This window comes from Drosophila ficusphila, unplaced genomic scaffold (assembly GCF_018152265.1).
Source record: "Drosophila ficusphila isolate 14025-0441.05 unplaced genomic scaffold, ASM1815226v1 contig_414, whole genome shotgun sequence".
NCBI classification, from domain to species: Eukaryota; Metazoa; Arthropoda; class Insecta; order Diptera; family Drosophilidae; genus Drosophila; species Drosophila ficusphila.
Window position 1 is genome coordinate 7,360,141 of NW_025064328.1, and position 17,917 is coordinate 7,378,057.

Genomic DNA, 17,917 nt, shown 5'->3' on the forward strand with positions numbered 1-17,917 from the left:
ACAGTTTTAAATTTGACCAGCTTGCTCTATTATTGAAACAAAAAACGTACAAATAACCAACTATATGACTACTGGGCTGCCAGTTTTGCGTCCAGCTGACCTAAATCGACACCCAGATCCCTTAGCCGCTTTTCCTGCTCCTTGGTGTCCAACCCGTGCTCTTTGTTGTACTTGTAGTTGACCGTCAGTTGAACTTCCTCTAGGCCGCTGACATGGTCGTACAGATTTCCTTCCAGTCGCAGATCGATGTCGCTTTCCTCGCGAAGTGCGCAGAAGTAGAGGAGGAATATGGCCAAGCTTGCGGAGATCACGTAGGGCTGATACCACAAAGTCTCCTCGCTCCCTCCGCTGCGAGTGTCCTTTGCCCTCCACGTGGCCGCCTGGCTGCCAAAAAACTTGATTGGCTCATTGCTAATCATGTCCTCCTCAGGATTTTTCTTTGCTGCTCCCTGATTTTGTGCATAGAAGCGGGATACAGGTGGATTAGCTCCTGTGGCTGCCACAACTTGCCTGCGAGAGGAGCAGCTTATTACCTCCATGTTATTGATCTTTTATTTGTATATTAACTTACCGCAGAACTCTTGTTTTTGTCAGTAAACGCATCATTTTCAAAGCGAAACTCAAACAAATTTCATAACAAAATTGGCCAAACAGCTGTGTAGCTAGAGATGGAAGACCCTTACTTGCTGCTTTTGCCGGCAAGCGATGAATGCATCTTAAGCATAATGAACATCGTTAACAAAAGTGCTGAAATTAATTGTATTAAAATTATCACAATTTCATCAAAAATAAATATAAACAATTTAAAGAAAAATATAACAAATAACTTTCTTAATTATATCAACATTTTTGTTTCCACTTAATCTATATGTACCAACGATAACAGTGCCAACAGTTTCTCCCAGCACTAACTGACCGCCGCACGTGTGTTTCGATTTGTAAACACGCGCTGGAGTTTTAAATAGTTTTTATCTCAAGAAAATGGGTGCAACAAAGAACCTGGACTTAATAGGCACCATCGAGGATGATGCCGAGGTGGAAAACCTGTCGGAGGACTCCGATGCGGAAGTGGAGGTAGGAAAAACGTAGATATTAATCCGAACCAGATCTCAGTTTTAAGTTTCTTTCTAGTACCAACCAACAAAACTGAGACACAAGAAGGTGACCGAGTTTGAGAAAGGCTTCGAGTTCGTTTCATCGGTGAAGGAATACAACCAAGACACTTGGGACGATCTTATGAAGTATGTAAAAAGGAAGGCGCGCACAAAGACCGACGACAAGATCGCCGCTCGCCTGCAGAAAAAAGGTGGCGCCGAAGCTGTAGCTGCAGAGCAGAGCGATGGAAGTGAATTAGATCTATCCGAGGACGAACTGAAGCATGACCACCTGCGGCTACGAGAAAAGAAACAAACCAAGAATAAGAAGAAGAAGTCGGGCGAGGAGGATGAAGAGGAGGAGGGCGAGAAGATGCAGTTCGATGACACTGTGGAGGCTAACGAGCAGATTACATCCTTCTACCAGATGAATCTGTCCCGTCCCCTTATGCGTGCCATCGGAGTCCTAGGCTACATCTATCCCACGCCCATTCAGGCCTCCACGATCCCGGTGGCTCTACTGGGTCGTGATATTTGTGGCTGTGCCGCCACTGGAACGGGCAAAACAGCTGCTTATATGTTGCCTACCCTGGAACGTTTGCTCTACCGTCCTTTAAACAACAAGGCCATTACCAGGGTACTGGTTCTGGTGCCCACCCGTGAGTTGGGCGCCCAGGTGTATCAGGTCACCAAGCAGTTGTGCCAGTTTACTAGCATAGATGTTGGCTTGGCTATCGGAGGCTTGGATGTGAAGGCTCAGGAGGCGGTACTGCGTCAGAATCCCGACATAGTAATTGCCACTCCCGGTCGTCTTATAGATCACATTAAAAACACGCCCAGTTTCACTTTGGATTCCATTGAGGTGAGCAAATCTGAAGCAATAAGTTGTGATTCCTTGTTTTTGATGATTCTCCATCCTTGCGCTCTGAGCTCTTTTCAGAGCTAAGAGGAAAAACTGGTTCTTGTTTCTGCGCGGCAGATGCAAGCTGAACCTTTAACTATTATTTAATCTATACCACCAGCGCTCTTCTGTTTAATATCTTTTAATTCGCCATCAGGTTCTTATCTTGGACGAGGCTGATCGAATGTTGGACGAATACTTTGCCGAACAGATGAAGGAGATCATCAACTCCTGCTGCAAAACACGTCAGACCATGTTGTTCTCCGCTACGATGAGCGAGCAGGTCAAGGATCTTGCTGCCGTTTCGCTGGACAAACCTGTAAAAGTGTTCGTGAACAACAACCAGCAAGTGGCCTTTAACCTGCGGCAAGAATTTATTCGTATACGTGAGGATAAGGAGGGAGATCGGGAGCCCATCCTGGCTAGCTTGATTTGCCGAACTTTCCACGACCACTGCATGGTGTTTGTCCAAACGAAGAAGCAGGCCCATCGACTGCACATTTTGCTTGGACTCTTGGGCGTTCGAGCTGGCGAGTTGCACGGTAATCTTACCCAGCAGCAGCGTCTGGAGTCGCTCAAGAAGTTTAAGGAGGAGCAAATCGATGTACTGATCGCCACGGATGTGGCAGCTCGTGGTTTGGATATTGTGGGCGTGAAGACGGTCATCAACTTTGTGATGCCCATCACCACAGAGCACTATATCCATAGAGTGGGTCGAACCGCTCGTGCCGGACGTGCTGGTATTTCTGTTTCGTTGGCCGGAGAAAAGGAGCGTAAGATCGTTAAGGATATTATCAAGAATGCAGAGAGCACTATCAAGAATCGTATTATTCCGCCTGAGATAATAGAAAAGTATCGCAACAAGCTTACGGCCCTAGAACCAGAGATTCGTAAGTGCTTATAAAAAACGAATTAGTGTGTTTCTGAATAGATAATTGTTTTCTTTCTTTAGAGAACATTTTGGACGAGGAGCAGGCTGAAAGGCAGCTAGCAAAGACAGAGCAACAGCTTTCCAAAACCGAACGTAAGCTGTTGGGCCAGTCCAACGAGCGACGTGATTGGTTCCAGACGAGACAACAGCGCGAGGCTGAGAAGGATCGTCTAGCTTTAACTGGCGACGATGAGAAAGCAGCAGGTGGAAAGGGCAAGGGCAAGGGCAAAACGGCTGGAAAGCGCAAGCGACCGGAGTACGGAGGCGACGGCGAGGATGGTCCACCAGTCAAGGAGCTGGAGGCAAAGCGCAACAAAAAAAAGAAGGAGGAGCCTCGGAAAAAGACGCCCGAGCAGTTGGCCAAGGAGAGAGCTATGAAGGAGATTGAGAAGGTGTCGCTGGTGCGAGCCAAGATGGCCAAATTACGCAAGCGGCCGGGAAAACTCGGTGCTGCCACCGAAGCCCACAAAGGTGGTGCCTCTGAAAACAAACCCAAGCGCCGTGGTGCACAATCGGCGTTTACCAACGATTTGACCGATGTCAGTCGTGGTGGAGCCCTGCGCTTAAGGTAAATAGAGAACGTTTTTAATTTTTTTGGGGGTTTGCTAACTTGTAATCTTTTTTAGATCTGAGGCTAATCGGCACAAGAAAATGACAAAGATTGCAGCCAAGAAGAAGGTCAGCAGCGTAAAGCTGACCAACAAGGCGGGAAAAAATAAGTTCAACAAGGGCAAGAGCTTTGGAGGACCTCGTTATGCCAAGAAGGATAAAAAAAGAAATAAAACTACACAACATACATAGTTATAGGCAATGTTAAATCGTGAACTTGTATAATAATGACTAATCATTGGGTTGTTTAAAATTACATTTTATAAATTGCTCTTCCCAGAACGGCGACCTCAAGCCTTTAATAAATTAAAAAATATAAACCTTTTTTTTTATTGCTGCAATTCTCTTTCGTAAACGTAAAGAGATGAACAATGTTTGGTTGCTATTTAATATTGATTAACATAAAATTTACTTTCCTGCCCACAATTGTATTTAAAACTCGCAAATTTTTTATCGTTACTTATCGATATTGCAAGCTTCTGCAAGACGGCACTTTCCAACACCAATTTGGCTTTGCCATTCCTTGCTTTTGCGTTTTTCCCTGATTTATTGTTTTGTCCACAACAATGTGGTAGGAATAAAAGATTTGCAGTTAACTATATCCCAAAAAAAATGAGCAGTCGGTGCCACTACGGACCTCCACTGGATTCTGACTCAGACAGCAGCTACGATGGGTTCTACTTCTCGAACGATGTAAGGACTCTTAAAAGCTTTAAAATTGTTAACGCTCCTTAGATATCCTTTTATTTTGATTTAGCGAAAACGAGTGAAACCCGCTCCTTACGTGGATCCCGAGCAAAAGCTGTACAATGCGGCGGTTGACGGAGATCTCCCGATAGTCCAAGAGGAGATGCGCAGGCTGGGCTTTCATGTGGACCAGAACGTAAGAGGTGGCCCCAACTTGTTAATGATTGCCTGTTGCGAGGGTCACTACGAGATGGTTAAGTGGTTGGTGGAAGAGGGAAAAGCCAATGTTAACCGGCAGCTGGACTCTTTGATGCCGCTAATGGCTGCCTGCGATTGCTCCCACAAGGATCCCTATGTGGCTGAGAAAATAGTGCGCTTGCTTCTGCTCCACGGAGCGGCTGTTAACGTGTCCGATAAATACGGAATGACTCCGTTTATGTCTGCATGCCAAAATGGCTTCATAGGCGTAGTGCGTCTCATGATCAAGGACGTCAGCTTTGATGCTGTGGACAACCAGGGCTGCACACCCATTTTCCATGCCATCGAAAAGAATCACGTGGAGGTGGTCAAACTTCTGGTGGAGGCCGGTGTAAATGCGACGATAGCTAACAACAAAGGATACACGCCCACACAGGTGGCCGAGTGCCATGGGTACTACGATCTACTGGAGATCCTGCCTCGCCCAGCCTTTACTTACTCCGTGCCCGTACACTTTTTGGGCTACAACACACTTAGGGATCATATTCCACGCATATTTCTGAAAAGCGACTGTCCGGAGTATTTTCAGGAGCTTAACGGCATTCTGCAGTCCATAAATGCTGGAAATATGGTTCAGCATTTTGCAATTGCTCGGACCTCGCTGGCGGAGTTCCTGGTCATGGATGAGCAGTCGCTACGGGACGTGGGAATTGAGTATCCTATCTACCGCAACAAGATCTTAAAGGGCATTCTAGAGTGAGTGAATTTTAAGAATGATAAAATGGACTGCCGTTACCAATATTTCATACTTTGTTCCGTTCAGCTTCCATCTCCATCATTGGTCCAACAAATCTATAGCCCGAGTCAAGCAGGACGGCATGGACAAGTGAGTTTTTCACTTAGCATATTCCATTTTCAATTACCTAATGAGGTATATTTCAGCTTTTACGAGATTCTTATGATTGCTGCCAATCATCTGCAGCAGTTGATAATCATTCAGGCTTCCTTGCGCTTCATCCTCAAAAATCAGCAGAAGGAGAAATTGGGACAGACTTCGGAGATGCAACTAGCCAGTATTAAGAGCAATTTGCAGGGATATCGAGATGTTCTCAATCAAGTGACTAAGACCGTCAAATATGTAAGCTTTAATTGGCATACGATTGATAAACTTTGTTATCACCCTATTATATTGCAGCTTGGTTCATTCAGTCCCTCCCAAAATCCGCTCTTCATTGACTTTAACGAAATCCTGGCCGAGCGAAAGCGCAAGAAGGTTCGCAACTACTTTAAGTACACCACCATTATCCTCGGAATCTCAGTTTTCATTTGCCTTAAGTGCAAGTGGTTTTCATAGTATTTGTTACAGAACATTTCCAATATATAAGTCAAATCGTTTGCAGTAAAAAGACCTGCTTTTCTTAGCGCTCTGTGAATTTGCGATATTTACTTGTGTTTGCATAATCAAAATAGTTGTAGTTGAAAAAAGTGTTTAAGCTTAACTCGAATTAAAAGAGAATGAAAAATGATCAAGCATTTTTTAGGTATAAGTAAACTTTAAAGAAACATGTAATCTCCAGTTATTATTTTGTTGTTTAACACACGAAATACAAATATTTGTAAAATATGTAATATATTGTTGAGACAATATAACATTTGAAGCAATACAAAAAAACAAATTAAATGAAATGTTACCTGAAATCGAATAACTACCTGGATATGAATATCGTACAAATATTCAAAAATGTAAGCTTAAGTCCATTACAAAAGTCACAATAACGAGAAACAAATATATATTTGAAATTTGAAACCTAACGAATGTAAGAAACACCTAATATTATTATTTTTATTAAAGGAAAAATAAACGAATTGTTAAATTTTAAAACTTATTACTGGTTTTAATCACAGTTAATAAAACCTTAAACGAAACCAATCCTTTTGACAATCTTATAAGAGTCCACTTCTATTTTGAAAATTTTAAATATCTAAACTAAAATCTACCGCCATGCTAAATCACTTAATTGATTTAATTTCTACACCGCCGAACGGTCACACAAATTGTTTGTTTACATCGAGATTCGCGCCAGGATTTTGAGCCATGTCGAAAGATTTGGAGCCGGGCGTCATTCGAAAGCTGGACGAGGTGGTGGTCAACCGCATAGCCGCCGGCGAGATCATACAGAGGCCCGCCAACGCTTTAAAGGAGCTGCTGGAGAATAGTTTGGACGCCCAATCGAGTCACATTCAAGTGCAGGTGAAGGCCGGAGGTTTGAAGCTTCTCCAGATCCAGGACAATGGTACAGGAATACGGCGTGAGGATCTGTCCATCGTGTGCGAGCGCTTCACCACCTCCAAGTTGTCTCGCTTCGAGGACTTGGCCCAGATAGCGACCTTTGGCTTTAGAGGAGAGGCATTGGCCAGCATTAGTCATGTGGCCCATTTGAGTATTCAAACGAAGACGGCGAAGGAAAAATGCGGCTACAAGGCCACCTATGCGGATGGCATGCTGCAGGGACAGCCGAAGCCGTGTGCTGGCAACCAGGGCACCATCATCTCTATCGAGGATTTGTTCTACAATATGCCGCAAAGGAGGCAGGCGCTTCGTTCGCCGGCCGAGGAGTTCCAGCGGTTGTCCGAGGTTCTGACCAGATATGCTGTCCATAATCCGAAAGTGGGCTTCACCCTCCGGAAGCAGGGCGAGGCCCAGCCTGCACTAAGGACTCCAGTGGGAAGTTCCCGAGCCGAAAACATTCGCATTGTCTACGGCTCATCCATTTCCAAAGAGCTGCTGGAATTTAACCACCGCGATGACGTCTTCAAGTTCGAGGCAGACTGTCTGATCACCCAGGTAAACTATTCGTCTAAAAAGAGCCAGATGTTGTTGTTTATCAACCAGCGATTGGTGGAGTCAGCAGGTGAGAGATCGTATGTCTTGAAATTTGTTTTTAGCGCCTCAACATAATGCTTTTCAGCTCTAAAAACTGCCGTGGACTCGGTGTATTCCACCTACCTGCCCCGGGGTCAACATCCCTTTGTCTACATGAGCCTTACTTTGCCGCCCCAGAACCTGGATGTGAATGTGCATCCCACCAAGCACGAGGTGCACTTCCTCTATCAGGATGAGATTATAGAGAAAATAAAGGAGCAGGTGGAAGCTCGTCTTCTGGGTAGCAATTCCACGAGAACCTTCTACAAACAATTGCGTCTACCAGGAGCTCCAGATCTGGATGAAACACAATCGGCGGATAAAACACAGCGAATCTATCCCAAAGAACTGGTGCGCACCGATGCCAGTGAGCAGAAGCTGGATAAGTTTCTGGCGCCCTTGGTCAAAAGTGAATCTGGTGGGTCCTTCAGTTCCTCTCAAGAGGCCAAACCCTTGCCAGATAGGAGTTTCCGTGTGACTGCGGCGAAGAAAACCAGGGAAGTCCGTCTGAGCAGTGTGCTGGATATGAGACAGCGCGTGGAGAGGCAGTGCAGTGTCCAGCTAAGGAGCACCCTAAAGAATATGGTTTATGTGGGTTGTGTCGACGAACGACGTTCGTTATTCCAACATGAAACTCGCCTTTATCTTTGCAACACCCGCGTATTTTGTGAGGAGCTTTTTTACCAGCGGCTAGTTTACGACTTTCAGAACTGTACGGAAATCACAATGAATCCTTCGCTTCCTCTTAAGGAGCTTCTAGTGTTGTCGCTGGACAGTGAGGCTGCCGGATGGACGCCCGAGGATGGGGACAAGGCTGAACTGGCGGCCAGTGCTGCGGAGATCCTGGTGAAAAAGGCGCCCATTATGCGCGAGTACTTCGGACTGCGCATTTCGGAAATGGGACAACTCGAGTCTCTGCCAAGTTTAGTACCACAATATCGACCAAGTATTGCCCACTTGCCTGTTTACCTTCTCCGGTTGGCCACCGAAGTTGATTGGGATCAGGAGGCTCGCTGTTTCGAGACCTTCTGCAGGGAAACTGCGCGTTTTTACTCGCAATTATATTGGCGGGAAGGCTCGGATGCAGTACATCCGCGGTGGACTATGGAGCACGTGATATTTCCGGCCTTGAAGAAGTTCCTTTTACCACCGCCACGTCTCAAGGATCAGATCTACGAGCTTACCAATCTACCCACATTGTATAAGGTGTTTGAGAGGTGCTAGTGGTTATCCTTTACATGCTTTAATATCTACTTTTTAAGTTAAACCGTGGGTATAATGTTTTCTTTTAACACAAGATCTCCTTTATCACAACATAATGAACTTTCGTCTTTCTCTTTAAAAAAGTATTATGGTTCCGAAGGTCAGTAAACAAAACAATATAATTTTGGATTTAGTTGACTTAAGGGGTTATATACCTTTTTCACCAGAGAAATACATGGTTTTTATTTATTTTTTTTTAGCATGTTACCATTGTTTTATTTAAATTCAATAAAAATTTTATCAAAGTACGTGTCCTTAACTTAATTTGTATAAAATTTCGAGTGAAAATTTTGAGTATTGTGGAAGTTATAGTCCTTCCCGCAGAAGTCCTTTTTTCAATAGAGGCTTGCGGTGAGCATGAAAACAAGAAAACCGCTCAACTTAAAAAAAAATGAAAAAAACTACGTTAGTATATAGTGTTACCTAGTTCGTGAACGAAGGATTTTACGAAAAAAAATTTTTTACAGTTACGGTGATTATTTTTTCAAAAAAACCGATTTTTCGAGGTCTAATAATTTAGTTTTTCGCCCCAAAAAAATAGAAAAATTTGTCGAAAAAAAATTCCTTCGTTCACGAACTAGCTATTGTATCTACAAACAATCCCCCAAAATTTCAAATCGATCGATGTAGTGGTTACCGAGATATCGTGCTCACCGCAATGACCTTTTCTCAAAAATGCGACTCCGAGATAATCGCGTTTAAAGTTTTAGGTGGACATTAGGTAGTCATGTTCACCGTGCGCTATGAATGGCTGTATCTTAGGTTCTAGTGCCCCAATCTCTAAAAAATTTTGCAGAAAAATTGTTGAAGGTATGTACATCAAAAAAAAATCATAAAATTTTTTTCGATTTTTTGAGTCTGAAAAAGGTATATAACCCCTTAATGGACACTAAAAACATACAGCCGTGTTGATCTTTAGCAATTCATGGAGATTCTGTTTAAAAGGATTTGTTTTGGGTTTGATCTCCTGGATAAAACATTAACTTCTATAAACACAAGCAAACAAGTTTTTAAGGGACAGACTAAGTATTTAAATCCGGTTGACGGAGGCGTGAAACACGCTCTGCATTCTTAACGTGCTCCTTCAACAGTTCCATGATCTCCGTGTCGTACTCCTGGGGCGTTGGCTTTACATCGGTGGCCCAGTAGTAGATATCCCAATCGTTGCTCACTCCGTTGATCAACTGATCGTACTGGGCCGTCTGTTCTGCACTAAAGTTCTGGAGGTGCTTGGCCGCAAAGGTGCTCAAGAGGAGATCGTTCTCAAGCATTCCCCGCTTGCGTGATTGATACAAAAGCCTGTAGAAGATTAAATGATTGAATTATTGGTGTATGAATGTTAGCTACCCTAATTTAATACGTACAGTACAACACAATAACATCAAAAATAGTTTAGCGTTGTGAAAATTTTTTTGGTTTCGTAAAACAATTTGCAATCAAAAGTTATTTTGAAAAAAAAAACAACAATTTAAGACTAAATTCATATAGCATTAAAATATATAAATAAATATAAAAAGTACTAAAGTACTACTGGTTTACTAAACAATTTTACCCACCGCTGCTTACGAACATCCAAAGGCTCATTGGGACGCACAGGATACTCAGGCAAGGGAAGATAGTCAGGGTCCTCGTAGTCCACTATCACATCATTAAGGGTGCTGGTCAGCGGTAGCGGCGGGGTATCCTTTATATTTGACGCCGAGCGTCTCCACGGCAGGAATATCCATCCCGAAATATCCATCGTCATCTGGTCAGTGCAAAAAATATAAATAGAAAAAGTAGAAAAATGCACTTGCAGATGCATTCAATTGCATTCTTATGCAACCCTTTTCAGGAAGTTTCAGGAACTCACCCTGAGTTGGCGTAGCATTTTGTAGATAAGCTGTTAAACAGATATGATGATTTTTGAATCCTCCGAATGTTTTCAAGTTAAAAATTTGATTTTGAGACAATTTTAAAAATCAAAACGTTTTGACAACTGCCGGTTGTTTGATTTGTGACTAAAAAAGTAAGTAGCGCTTTCCCACTTTCGAAAAGCTTTTTCACTGGAATTAAAACCTTCTCTCCACTTTAAGGCTTTTTATAATGTAAATTTTTGAGATTAATAGTTATTTGTACCCAGGTTAATTTTTAGACTTGAAATTTGTAATTTGCTTCGATTTTTTTTTATTTGAGAAAGGACCGAATTGCAATTTGTCAGATAGTCAAAACTGATATTATTTTTTATATTCGGCCAGTACATTTTTTCAAATTAACTGTTTAATTTATTAACTGTTTTATTAGCTGTTTTTCTTTTCGTTCTCTTTACCATTGACTTTTACCACGACATAGTAAAGCTTCCATAGGAACCACAGGACAAGCAATGAGTTGATTTCTTGTTAAATATTTAAAAACTTTTTAACTGCAAGGAATGTGACAAGGAACATATTTTGTTCTATGTTTACAACCAATAGGTTTTTTATCTAATTTATTAACAGTTAACTTTGGAATGCTTATAGACTGAATATTAAAATAAAAAAGGTATGATTCTTATTATCGCTTTTATTAAAAAAAAAAAATTTTTTTATTATTTTACATTCCAAAAGGATCAATTTTCTACCAATACAAATTGTAAATCTCTTCAATAAAGGGAGAGAAATACAGCGAGAGACAGAAAGGATTCTTGAAAGAGGGTGAGAGCTGCTTTTTGGGGTGACCAGATGTCCGCTGTCAAATAATCCCACGCATTTCCTGTAAAGTATTTATGGTAGCAGCTGGGCGAAGCGCCCCTCAGCGGATGACAAAGACAGTCCGTTAACGTTCAGGTGGCTCTTGGCTCTCTCAGGTTCCCTGAGGCAATTTACCATCTGTTTATAACCGATTAAGAAAACTATCTTCAGGTTTTAAACCGATGAGAATACGTTGACCATCGGGTTTTAAGCAATTGAGAAAACATTGTTAAGTTTGAAGCACATCAAAGATAACAACCGATGGTGTGGGGTCATCACCAACTTTGATTAGTTGGCCTGTCCCGGTTTCGGGCCATATTGGCTGTTTCGGTATCAGTACTTCTAAATCAGAATAAAAAAGAACAAGTACCTTTAGTTATGCCATTCCTTAAAGGCTTTATAATTACTTTTGCCAAAAGTTCAAGGGCCAAAAACTACAAAAAACGGAGTTATCAATCAGCAACTTTATTTAATAGAAAACATATGGTAGACAAATGACACGTAACTATTTAATAATCAAGCAGGAAGGCTGAAATTTCGGGAGGCCGTGGTCTGTAAAAATCTGAAAACTGTGCTTTTCGTACTAAAAGGTTGTGGGAGCACGATAAAAGCTTGAATACTGAAGTGCAAATAAAAAAATATTTGGAAACGAGTTCTGAGTCGAATCGTTTGCGTCCCTTAAAGATCGTGTGGCTCTCTCGGGTTCTCTCAGCGAGATTACCCGGTTTGGAAAACGTTTTCCTCTGTTCACCCGATTGGAAAAACATTTTCCCATGTAAAGTTTCTGTTAACCAGGTTGAAATAAGCGCCTCTACCGGACGAGTTTGACTAACATTCAAAGATAAGAACCGGTGGTGAGGTTATTGACTAAGCACACACTCTATTCCGGTTTCTTTCGCACTTATTGTAATGATTTTTAAAGGACTGACGGAAGCGTCGAGACTACCCTATACTTATTTTACCATGGGTTGGCGTTTGTCGAAAGTCTCTCTCAGAAATCGAAAAAATTTTGAAGCGAACGGTCGTGCCGCGCTGCTGCGTTCGAAATTATTGAAAAAATCATACATTTACGTCGCGTCGGGTAAAAAGCCGGCAAAAATATTATGAGTTGAATGTGGCAGCTAAAACGTTTTGTGCCGACGCGATTTGCGAAAAATAAATTAAATCTCGCGGCATGAGGATCTAAGGAATAAATCAGTGTGTTGTACTAATGCAGCAAATTCTTGGATCGCAAAACGTTTCCAAAAAAGTAAACAAATAAAATGCTTGTTTCAATGGAAACTGAATAAAAAAGTTACCTGTTTTGTGATTTCCTTGCCACCCCCGGTTCACGAGTGTGTTTGTGTGTGTGCGTGCCCATCTGTGTGAGTGTTGTGTTATTGTGTAAAAGAAAAACAACGGAAGGCTGAACGACAACAACAACAAATAGAGCAGTGTGTTCGTAAAGAGCGGCCAGCGGCAAAATGCCGGCGACAGCGAATTCGTGGGTGTTTTTGCTGTTGTTGTTGGTCGCCGTGGAAAGATGCAGCAGCAACAGCCGCGGGCGCATCAATAGTCGCAGCAGCATCAGGAAAAGCCACTGGCAGGAGCAACAGGAGTCCCCCACTTTGCGTCCCCTGCCCGAAAAAGGTACGTGTGCTATCTCGCTCTGGACCGCCAGCATCTCTGGCACTGTCCGCTCTCAGTGCGCCTTGCCTCTCGCTCTCTCGCATCTTAATTGTTGTTAATCTGCGGTGCATTAACCTGGCCAAGTAAACACGCTCCCGCATCCCCCCAGTCCTCCTTTTTATCACTCTTCCTCGCCCTCTGGCTGTGCCAAAAATAACAACTGCTCTCCGTCTGCCATTCTGTCTCTCTGTCTGTCTCTTTGTCTCTCTATGAGTTTTTTTTTGTTTTTTTCTGTGGCTGTGTGTCACCCCCCCTCGAGCGTTCGTTCACTTTGTTATGCAAATTCCTTGGTTTCCTCGCTTGCAAAAATGCCGCAAAACAAATGGAAAATAGAAACAAAAACAAGTGTATATGTAAAATATTTTTGTCGCTTTTTTTGCGGATTCCCGTGGAATTTTCACGCAACGAGAATTAAATAAAAATGTTTGTGCACCATGGAAAGATGCAGAAACCGTAAAACGCGTTGCTATAAAACAACCTAAACGAAATAACATAAAAAGTATTAGATCTGCAAGTGGGATTGAATTGTAAAAAGAGTTATGTTTTAAATTATTTATGTCTAAATACAATGAATATTTTAATATTTGTTGAAATCGGTTCAATGTTATAAGAAAAACCGGTGCTGTCGATATTATGGCAGTAACAATAAAGTTGCCACTTAATCTTGGAGTAAAAATATGGTGTGACAAACGTATTATTTGCGGACAAGTACAGATATAATGTATCTTTGCCCTCTGCATGAGATACAAAATAAAATTCTTATTGCCTTGGAATTTGCACAGCAACAACAAACAAATTTAAATAAATTATGTACATTCAATGGTCTTCTAGACTTGGCGCGCATTATGCATGCACATGATCCATGACCCGAGGGGTCCAAAAGTCTCCGCACAAAGGCCACCGCTTGCCCTCTCTATCTCGTTAAGATACGGATAAGGAGGGACGCGTAAAAGTAAATAAAATTAAAGTAAGCATTTCCTCATTTAAGGCGACGCGAAGCCAGAACTTTGTCACAGTCTAAACGAGCAAAATGCACAGAAGGCACCGAAATCAATCAAACAAATTGTCTGTCTCACAACCCCGCAAGATATCACTGTATGAAATAAACAGCAAAGTTAGACAGTGACGAGGATTATTCATTTTTTAAGCTTACTCACGTATGTCGCAGTCGTTTTTAATTCTTTATACTCCTAGGAAAGATACAGATAGTTTTACTTTCAAAATCTGCAAACCGAGGCTTATATACCCTTGCAGTCATCAAATAAGTCGAACAAAATACATAAAGGCTAAACAACATCGTAACTATGACGATTTTTATATTAATTTTCCATATTTTTGACTACTGTTCATATGGCAACTATATAATATAGTTATACGATTTTGATGAAATTTAATTCAAAATTTAGTAGTAGTTGGAAAACGCATTCTGGAAGAAATCAAGTCGATCTGATCAAAAACATAGGCGTGAGACTTTTTTATTTCATTCTCTCGTATGGGAGCTATCCGATATAGACGGCCGATCCGGCCCGTTCTGACTTACCATATATACTGTGTGCAATAACAGCTTTTGGGAAAGTTTCAGCAAGATAGTTTTAAACCTCAGAGATTAGTTTGCGTAGAAACAGACAGACTTTATGGGGTCTAAGGTGCCCCTTCACTGCGTTGCAAACTTCTACCTGGAATTAAATTATCCTTTGCTCTGCAAGGGTATAATAACACTTGTTTGAAAACCAATTTTTAATTTTTGAGTACATAAACTATTTTACAGATGCTAGTCATTCCTTGACAAAATACGCATTCCAAGACCATTTACTTTTTATAAATCGAACAATTAAAGCAACTTGCATTTGCTTTAATTTGGCAAACAAGATATAATTTTTGTTTTCAACAAGAATAGTTTGGTTTCAATGAATTTTGCAAATATGTTTCTGTGTTTAATTAAATATTAAAAAAAAAAAAAAATATTTTATAATTGATGTAGTTGAAACATTCTTTGTAAGTAAACAGTAAAATAGAAGAAAAATGAGTAAGGCTCTCTTTTAGACCCCATAGCCTCCCAACATTTCAGCAATTTCAACATAGCGACAATTTGCGACTCGTGCACAAATTTGCGTAGCCAACTGGAGTGTTTCGCCCCCGCGGGTCATCAGAAGAGGGTAAACAGGGAGGGGAGAAGGGGTGGGGGACGGGTGTGCAACCCTACAGTAAACCCTCCCGTTTCTCGACCTGCCATTGCTGCCTTTTCTGCCTCGACCGTCCTGGGCTGGCGGAAATATTGCGGAAATCGTTTATCATGTCGCCAATGGCTCTGTTTTAATAATTGCTGTCCGCGTTAAACGGACGGGGAAGGAAAAAAAGGGGAAAGCGGAAGGGAAAGTGGGTGTGGCACGCCTCATTTGTGTTAACAAACGGTTAGAAGAAGATGCGACGAAAGCGCACCGATTGGTGATTGCGATATATTCATGACTGTAACTATTACCCGGTGTTACATATATGCGAGGTATATTTTGATAGGGAGTTTTATAAAAGGTGGGTTTTATACAAACCCGGCATAAATATAAACTAATGCAATTTATTAAAGTATTTGTACGATATGCACAGATTGAGCTCTTATATAAAAAATGGAATATGTTTTAAATAAAATGCTGTTATCACGATTATAAATTATGGCTTCATAATAGCTATGCCCCTTTTTTTATATTTATACTTTTGTATGTGTTTTTCCTTATCTGTTTATTGGTTACTAAGTCACACAATTTATTACTGATAAGGGTTAGAGGAAAACAGTTTAAAAGGTTAATAATTATTATTCGTTGATCTTGAAAGATTAGTCTATTATACAAGTACATTAAAATGGATGAGAAAAACAAAAAAGTCTCAGTTTTTTAACAGTATTTAAAGCTCGTCCGACATAGTTTTATTGACGAAATGGGTTGATAGCAAATATAGTAGCCACTAGAGATTACTGAAAAATTTTAAATTCAAAAAAATATAAATTGTTTTCAGTTTGCTTTGCGTAATGCAGAGAAACTAAAGCAAGCTTATTTTGAATGCGTATCGCTACAAACCGATGGAAAGTCATCCATCGCCATTTGTCAATGCACAAAGTTCGAAGTCACCTTAGACCAATTTTTTGATTTTCGTATTTATTCTCACTCTGGTCCGTTCAAGTTCCACATTCAGTTTGTTTGTTTGCTTGCCTCAAGTTCAAGAGCAAACGATAACCTGTCCGCAGACGATTAAGTAAGACCAACAACAATAGAAACAAACAAGTTTGTAAGGTGAGTTACGAACACACACACACAAATAACACCTGCTTAAAGAGTCAAAGAAAAAACGAAAACGCAAAGCCAGAAAGAAACAATTTGCCTTCTGCGGGGCCAACAAACAAGTAAGCAAGTTGGCCAAAAGCAAAGTAAACGGGGCTCAAAACAAACTGGACAAGCCGGCCGGCTTTGTGAAGAAGAAAAGGGAAACAAGAGTGTTGGGAGGAAATTGGGGAAAAATCTGTTGGGTAACCTTTAAAGTTTTCAGGACTCGCCTTTTTTATATACACACATTTTTTCTCCCTCCATAATTGAGTCTGGAAATTCGGTTAAGCCAGTAATTTGTTGCAGAACAATTATGTGGAAAATCCATTCAGGGGTTTCTTTCACACAGAGAGTTCTCTCGATTTTCCTTTTCCCCCTTTGCATACTTTTTTATGCAAGACGTTTTTTCTATATTGATTTATTGTACAATTTTTATTGTTGCCGCTCAATGCAGTCGAGCTGCTGTGTGCTGTCTTTATTGTGTTTCTGGTGGCTGCAAAGCACATTTATGGTACGTCTGGCTTCGAATGACGCACCACCGAGATGGGATTTGCACAGAAAAAATCTAGGATCAGCCAGGAAATTGGCAAGCCAAAATAACGTTTTATGAAAGTTTTTTGAAGTTTAAGCGTCACATTTTAAAATACAATTATGTTGTGTAGAAGGGGTCTTCTATCCAAAATCTTCTTTTTAGCTTGGCAAATGAACGGCAGACTTAATAATGGATATTCAATTTAAATGTTTATTATAGTGATTTGATTTTTTAGAAGAAGGATATGATACGCTTAATTCTATAATACCAAACAATACCGCGATAAGTCAGTTTTATATATATAAGTACAAAGAAATTAATTACTTTATTTTTTTGTGTTTAAAAGAGCCCATTTCATATTTTTCTGTGTGGGTCTAAGAACTGGAACCGGTTCAGATTGGATCGGATTGGTTTGGTTCGCCGAACAAAGACACCAGCATCGTCGGGGGGTCTAGACTAAGTGCCTAATATGGTCATGGGCAGGACAGTTGGCCAACGCATATGTTCTGTTGTCATCAACAACGATGACTTGACTTTCAGCCAGAACTGAATGTTATACTCACAAATTGCATTCAACTGCTACTTAAGTCACCAAGGGGGTTTTTCTATTTCCGCTTCTGCAGAAATTGTTTCCCTCCATCCCGGTTAAATTTATTACATTTTCCGACTTATTCACAAGAAAAATGTCAATTGAAGAATTGCAAATAATTAGTTGCCAATTAAAAACTTATTGTGCACACGAATTGGCATTTGCATGGTCATCACAAAATTTTCAAAAATGGAAACTGTACATTAAAAAAAAAATGTTATAACATAGGTTTATAATTTTCAAAGTGCTATAATGTGATTCAAAATAATTTTTTTAGGTCTTTCGTATTCTTAATTCAATGATTATATAATTTTTTTTTTTTTTTGAAAATTAAATTTTCAGGGATATTTTTGCTAGTCAAAACATTTGCAGTGCTTGCCGGTCACGATTTTAATTAAGAGAACGCTTACTCACACGCTTTTAACTGCCCACTACAAAGTGGCCAGAAATGTTGTTTGCTTTTTTTAAAATTTGAATAATTAATAACCCGAATGTTTGTCAAA

The 17,917-nt window shown here is 40.8% G+C and overlaps 6 protein-coding genes across 6 annotated transcripts in view; 4 read left to right on the forward strand and 2 right to left on the reverse strand.

Annotated features, from left to right (window-relative positions):
* Window positions 1-4: 4 nt before the first annotated feature.
* On the reverse strand, window positions 5-701 carry LOC108101587. Its single transcript, XM_017205998.2, has 2 exons — window positions 572-701; window positions 5-510 (listed from the first exon to the last, which is right to left on the reverse strand). The coding sequence occupies exons 1-2, from the start codon at window positions 604-606 to the stop codon at window positions 69-71; spliced, it is 477 nt and encodes a 158-aa protein (XP_017061487.1). The 5' UTR covers window positions 607-701; the 3' UTR covers window positions 5-68.
* Window positions 702-881: 180 nt separating this feature from the next.
* LOC108101586 (probable ATP-dependent RNA helicase DDX27) lies at window positions 882-3,855 on the forward strand. The gene is made up of 5 exons (XM_017205997.2): window positions 882-1,074; window positions 1,132-1,956; window positions 2,153-2,885; window positions 2,948-3,494; window positions 3,553-3,855. Exons 1-5 carry the CDS (start codon window positions 982-984, stop codon window positions 3,725-3,727), a joined length of 2,373 nt encoding a protein of 790 aa, XP_017061486.1. The 5' UTR covers window positions 882-981; the 3' UTR covers window positions 3,728-3,855.
* A 192-nt stretch (window positions 3,856-4,047) lies between these two features.
* On the forward strand, window positions 4,048-6,302 carry LOC108101607 (ankyrin repeat domain-containing protein 27). The gene is made up of 5 exons (XM_017206020.2): window positions 4,048-4,228; window positions 4,293-5,176; window positions 5,244-5,306; window positions 5,363-5,558; window positions 5,616-6,302. Exons 1-5 carry the CDS (start codon window positions 4,148-4,150, stop codon window positions 5,772-5,774), a joined length of 1,383 nt encoding a protein of 460 aa, XP_017061509.1. The 5' UTR covers window positions 4,048-4,147; the 3' UTR covers window positions 5,775-6,302.
* A 186-nt stretch (window positions 6,303-6,488) lies between these two features.
* Window positions 6,489-8,662, forward strand: LOC108101604 (DNA mismatch repair protein Mlh1). Its single transcript, XM_017206018.1, has 2 exons — window positions 6,489-7,332; window positions 7,390-8,662. Exons 1-2 carry the CDS (start codon window positions 6,516-6,518, stop codon window positions 8,565-8,567), a joined length of 1,995 nt encoding a protein of 664 aa, XP_017061507.1. The 5' UTR covers window positions 6,489-6,515; the 3' UTR covers window positions 8,568-8,662.
* An 852-nt stretch (window positions 8,663-9,514) lies between these two features.
* Window positions 9,515-10,656, reverse strand: LOC108101455 (succinate dehydrogenase assembly factor 2-A, mitochondrial). Its single transcript, XM_017205798.2, has 3 exons — window positions 10,459-10,656; window positions 10,163-10,353; window positions 9,515-9,905 (listed from the first exon to the last, which is right to left on the reverse strand). Exons 1-3 carry the CDS (start codon window positions 10,474-10,476, stop codon window positions 9,629-9,631), a joined length of 486 nt encoding a protein of 161 aa, XP_017061287.1. The 5' UTR covers window positions 10,477-10,656; the 3' UTR covers window positions 9,515-9,628.
* A 1,630-nt stretch (window positions 10,657-12,286) lies between these two features.
* LOC108101517 (prolow-density lipoprotein receptor-related protein 1) overlaps window positions 12,287-17,917 on the forward strand; it is a 58,488-nt gene continuing 52,857 nt past the window's right edge. The window contains 1 exon segment of the mRNA XM_017205878.2: window positions 12,287-12,943. Coding sequence (XP_017061367.2) covers window positions 12,778-12,943 — 166 coding nt within the window. The 5' untranslated portion in view covers window positions 12,287-12,777.

Bases quoted from the DNA above. Each gene is read 5' to 3' on its own strand.
- LOC108101587 (XM_017205998.2), bottom strand. From the start codon at position 606: ATGATGCGTTTACTGACAAAAACAAGAGTTCTGCG. The intron at 511-571 runs GTAAGTTAATAT...CTCCTCTCGCAG, and splicing joins ACAAAAACAAGAGTTCTGCG to GCAAGTTGTGGCAGCCACAG.
- LOC108101586 (XM_017205997.2), top strand. From the start codon at position 982: ATGGGTGCAACAAAGAACCTGGACTTAATAGGCACCATCGAGGATGAT. The intron at 1,957-2,152 runs GTGAGCAAATCT...ATTCGCCATCAG, and splicing joins TCACTTTGGATTCCATTGAG to GTTCTTATCTTGGACGAGGC. The intron at 2,886-2,947 runs GTAAGTGCTTAT...TTCTTTCTTTAG, and splicing joins GGCCCTAGAACCAGAGATTC to AGAACATTTTGGACGAGGAG.
- LOC108101607 (XM_017206020.2), top strand. From the start codon at position 4,148: ATGAGCAGTCGGTGCCACTACGGACCTCCACTGGATTCTGACTCAGAC. The intron at 5,177-5,243 runs GTGAGTGAATTT...TGTTCCGTTCAG, and splicing joins ATCTTAAAGGGCATTCTAGA to CTTCCATCTCCATCATTGGT. The intron at 5,307-5,362 runs GTGAGTTTTTCA...GGTATATTTCAG, and splicing joins AAGCAGGACGGCATGGACAA to CTTTTACGAGATTCTTATGA.
- LOC108101604 (XM_017206018.1), top strand. From the start codon at position 6,516: ATGTCGAAAGATTTGGAGCCGGGCGTCATTCGAAAGCTGGACGAGGTG. The intron at 7,333-7,389 runs GTGAGAGATCGT...AATGCTTTTCAG, and splicing joins GCGATTGGTGGAGTCAGCAG to CTCTAAAAACTGCCGTGGAC.
- LOC108101455 (XM_017205798.2), bottom strand. The intron at 9,906-10,162 runs GTGGGTAAAATT...AATCTTCTACAG, and splicing joins TTGGATGTTCGTAAGCAGCG to GCTTTTGTATCAATCACGCA.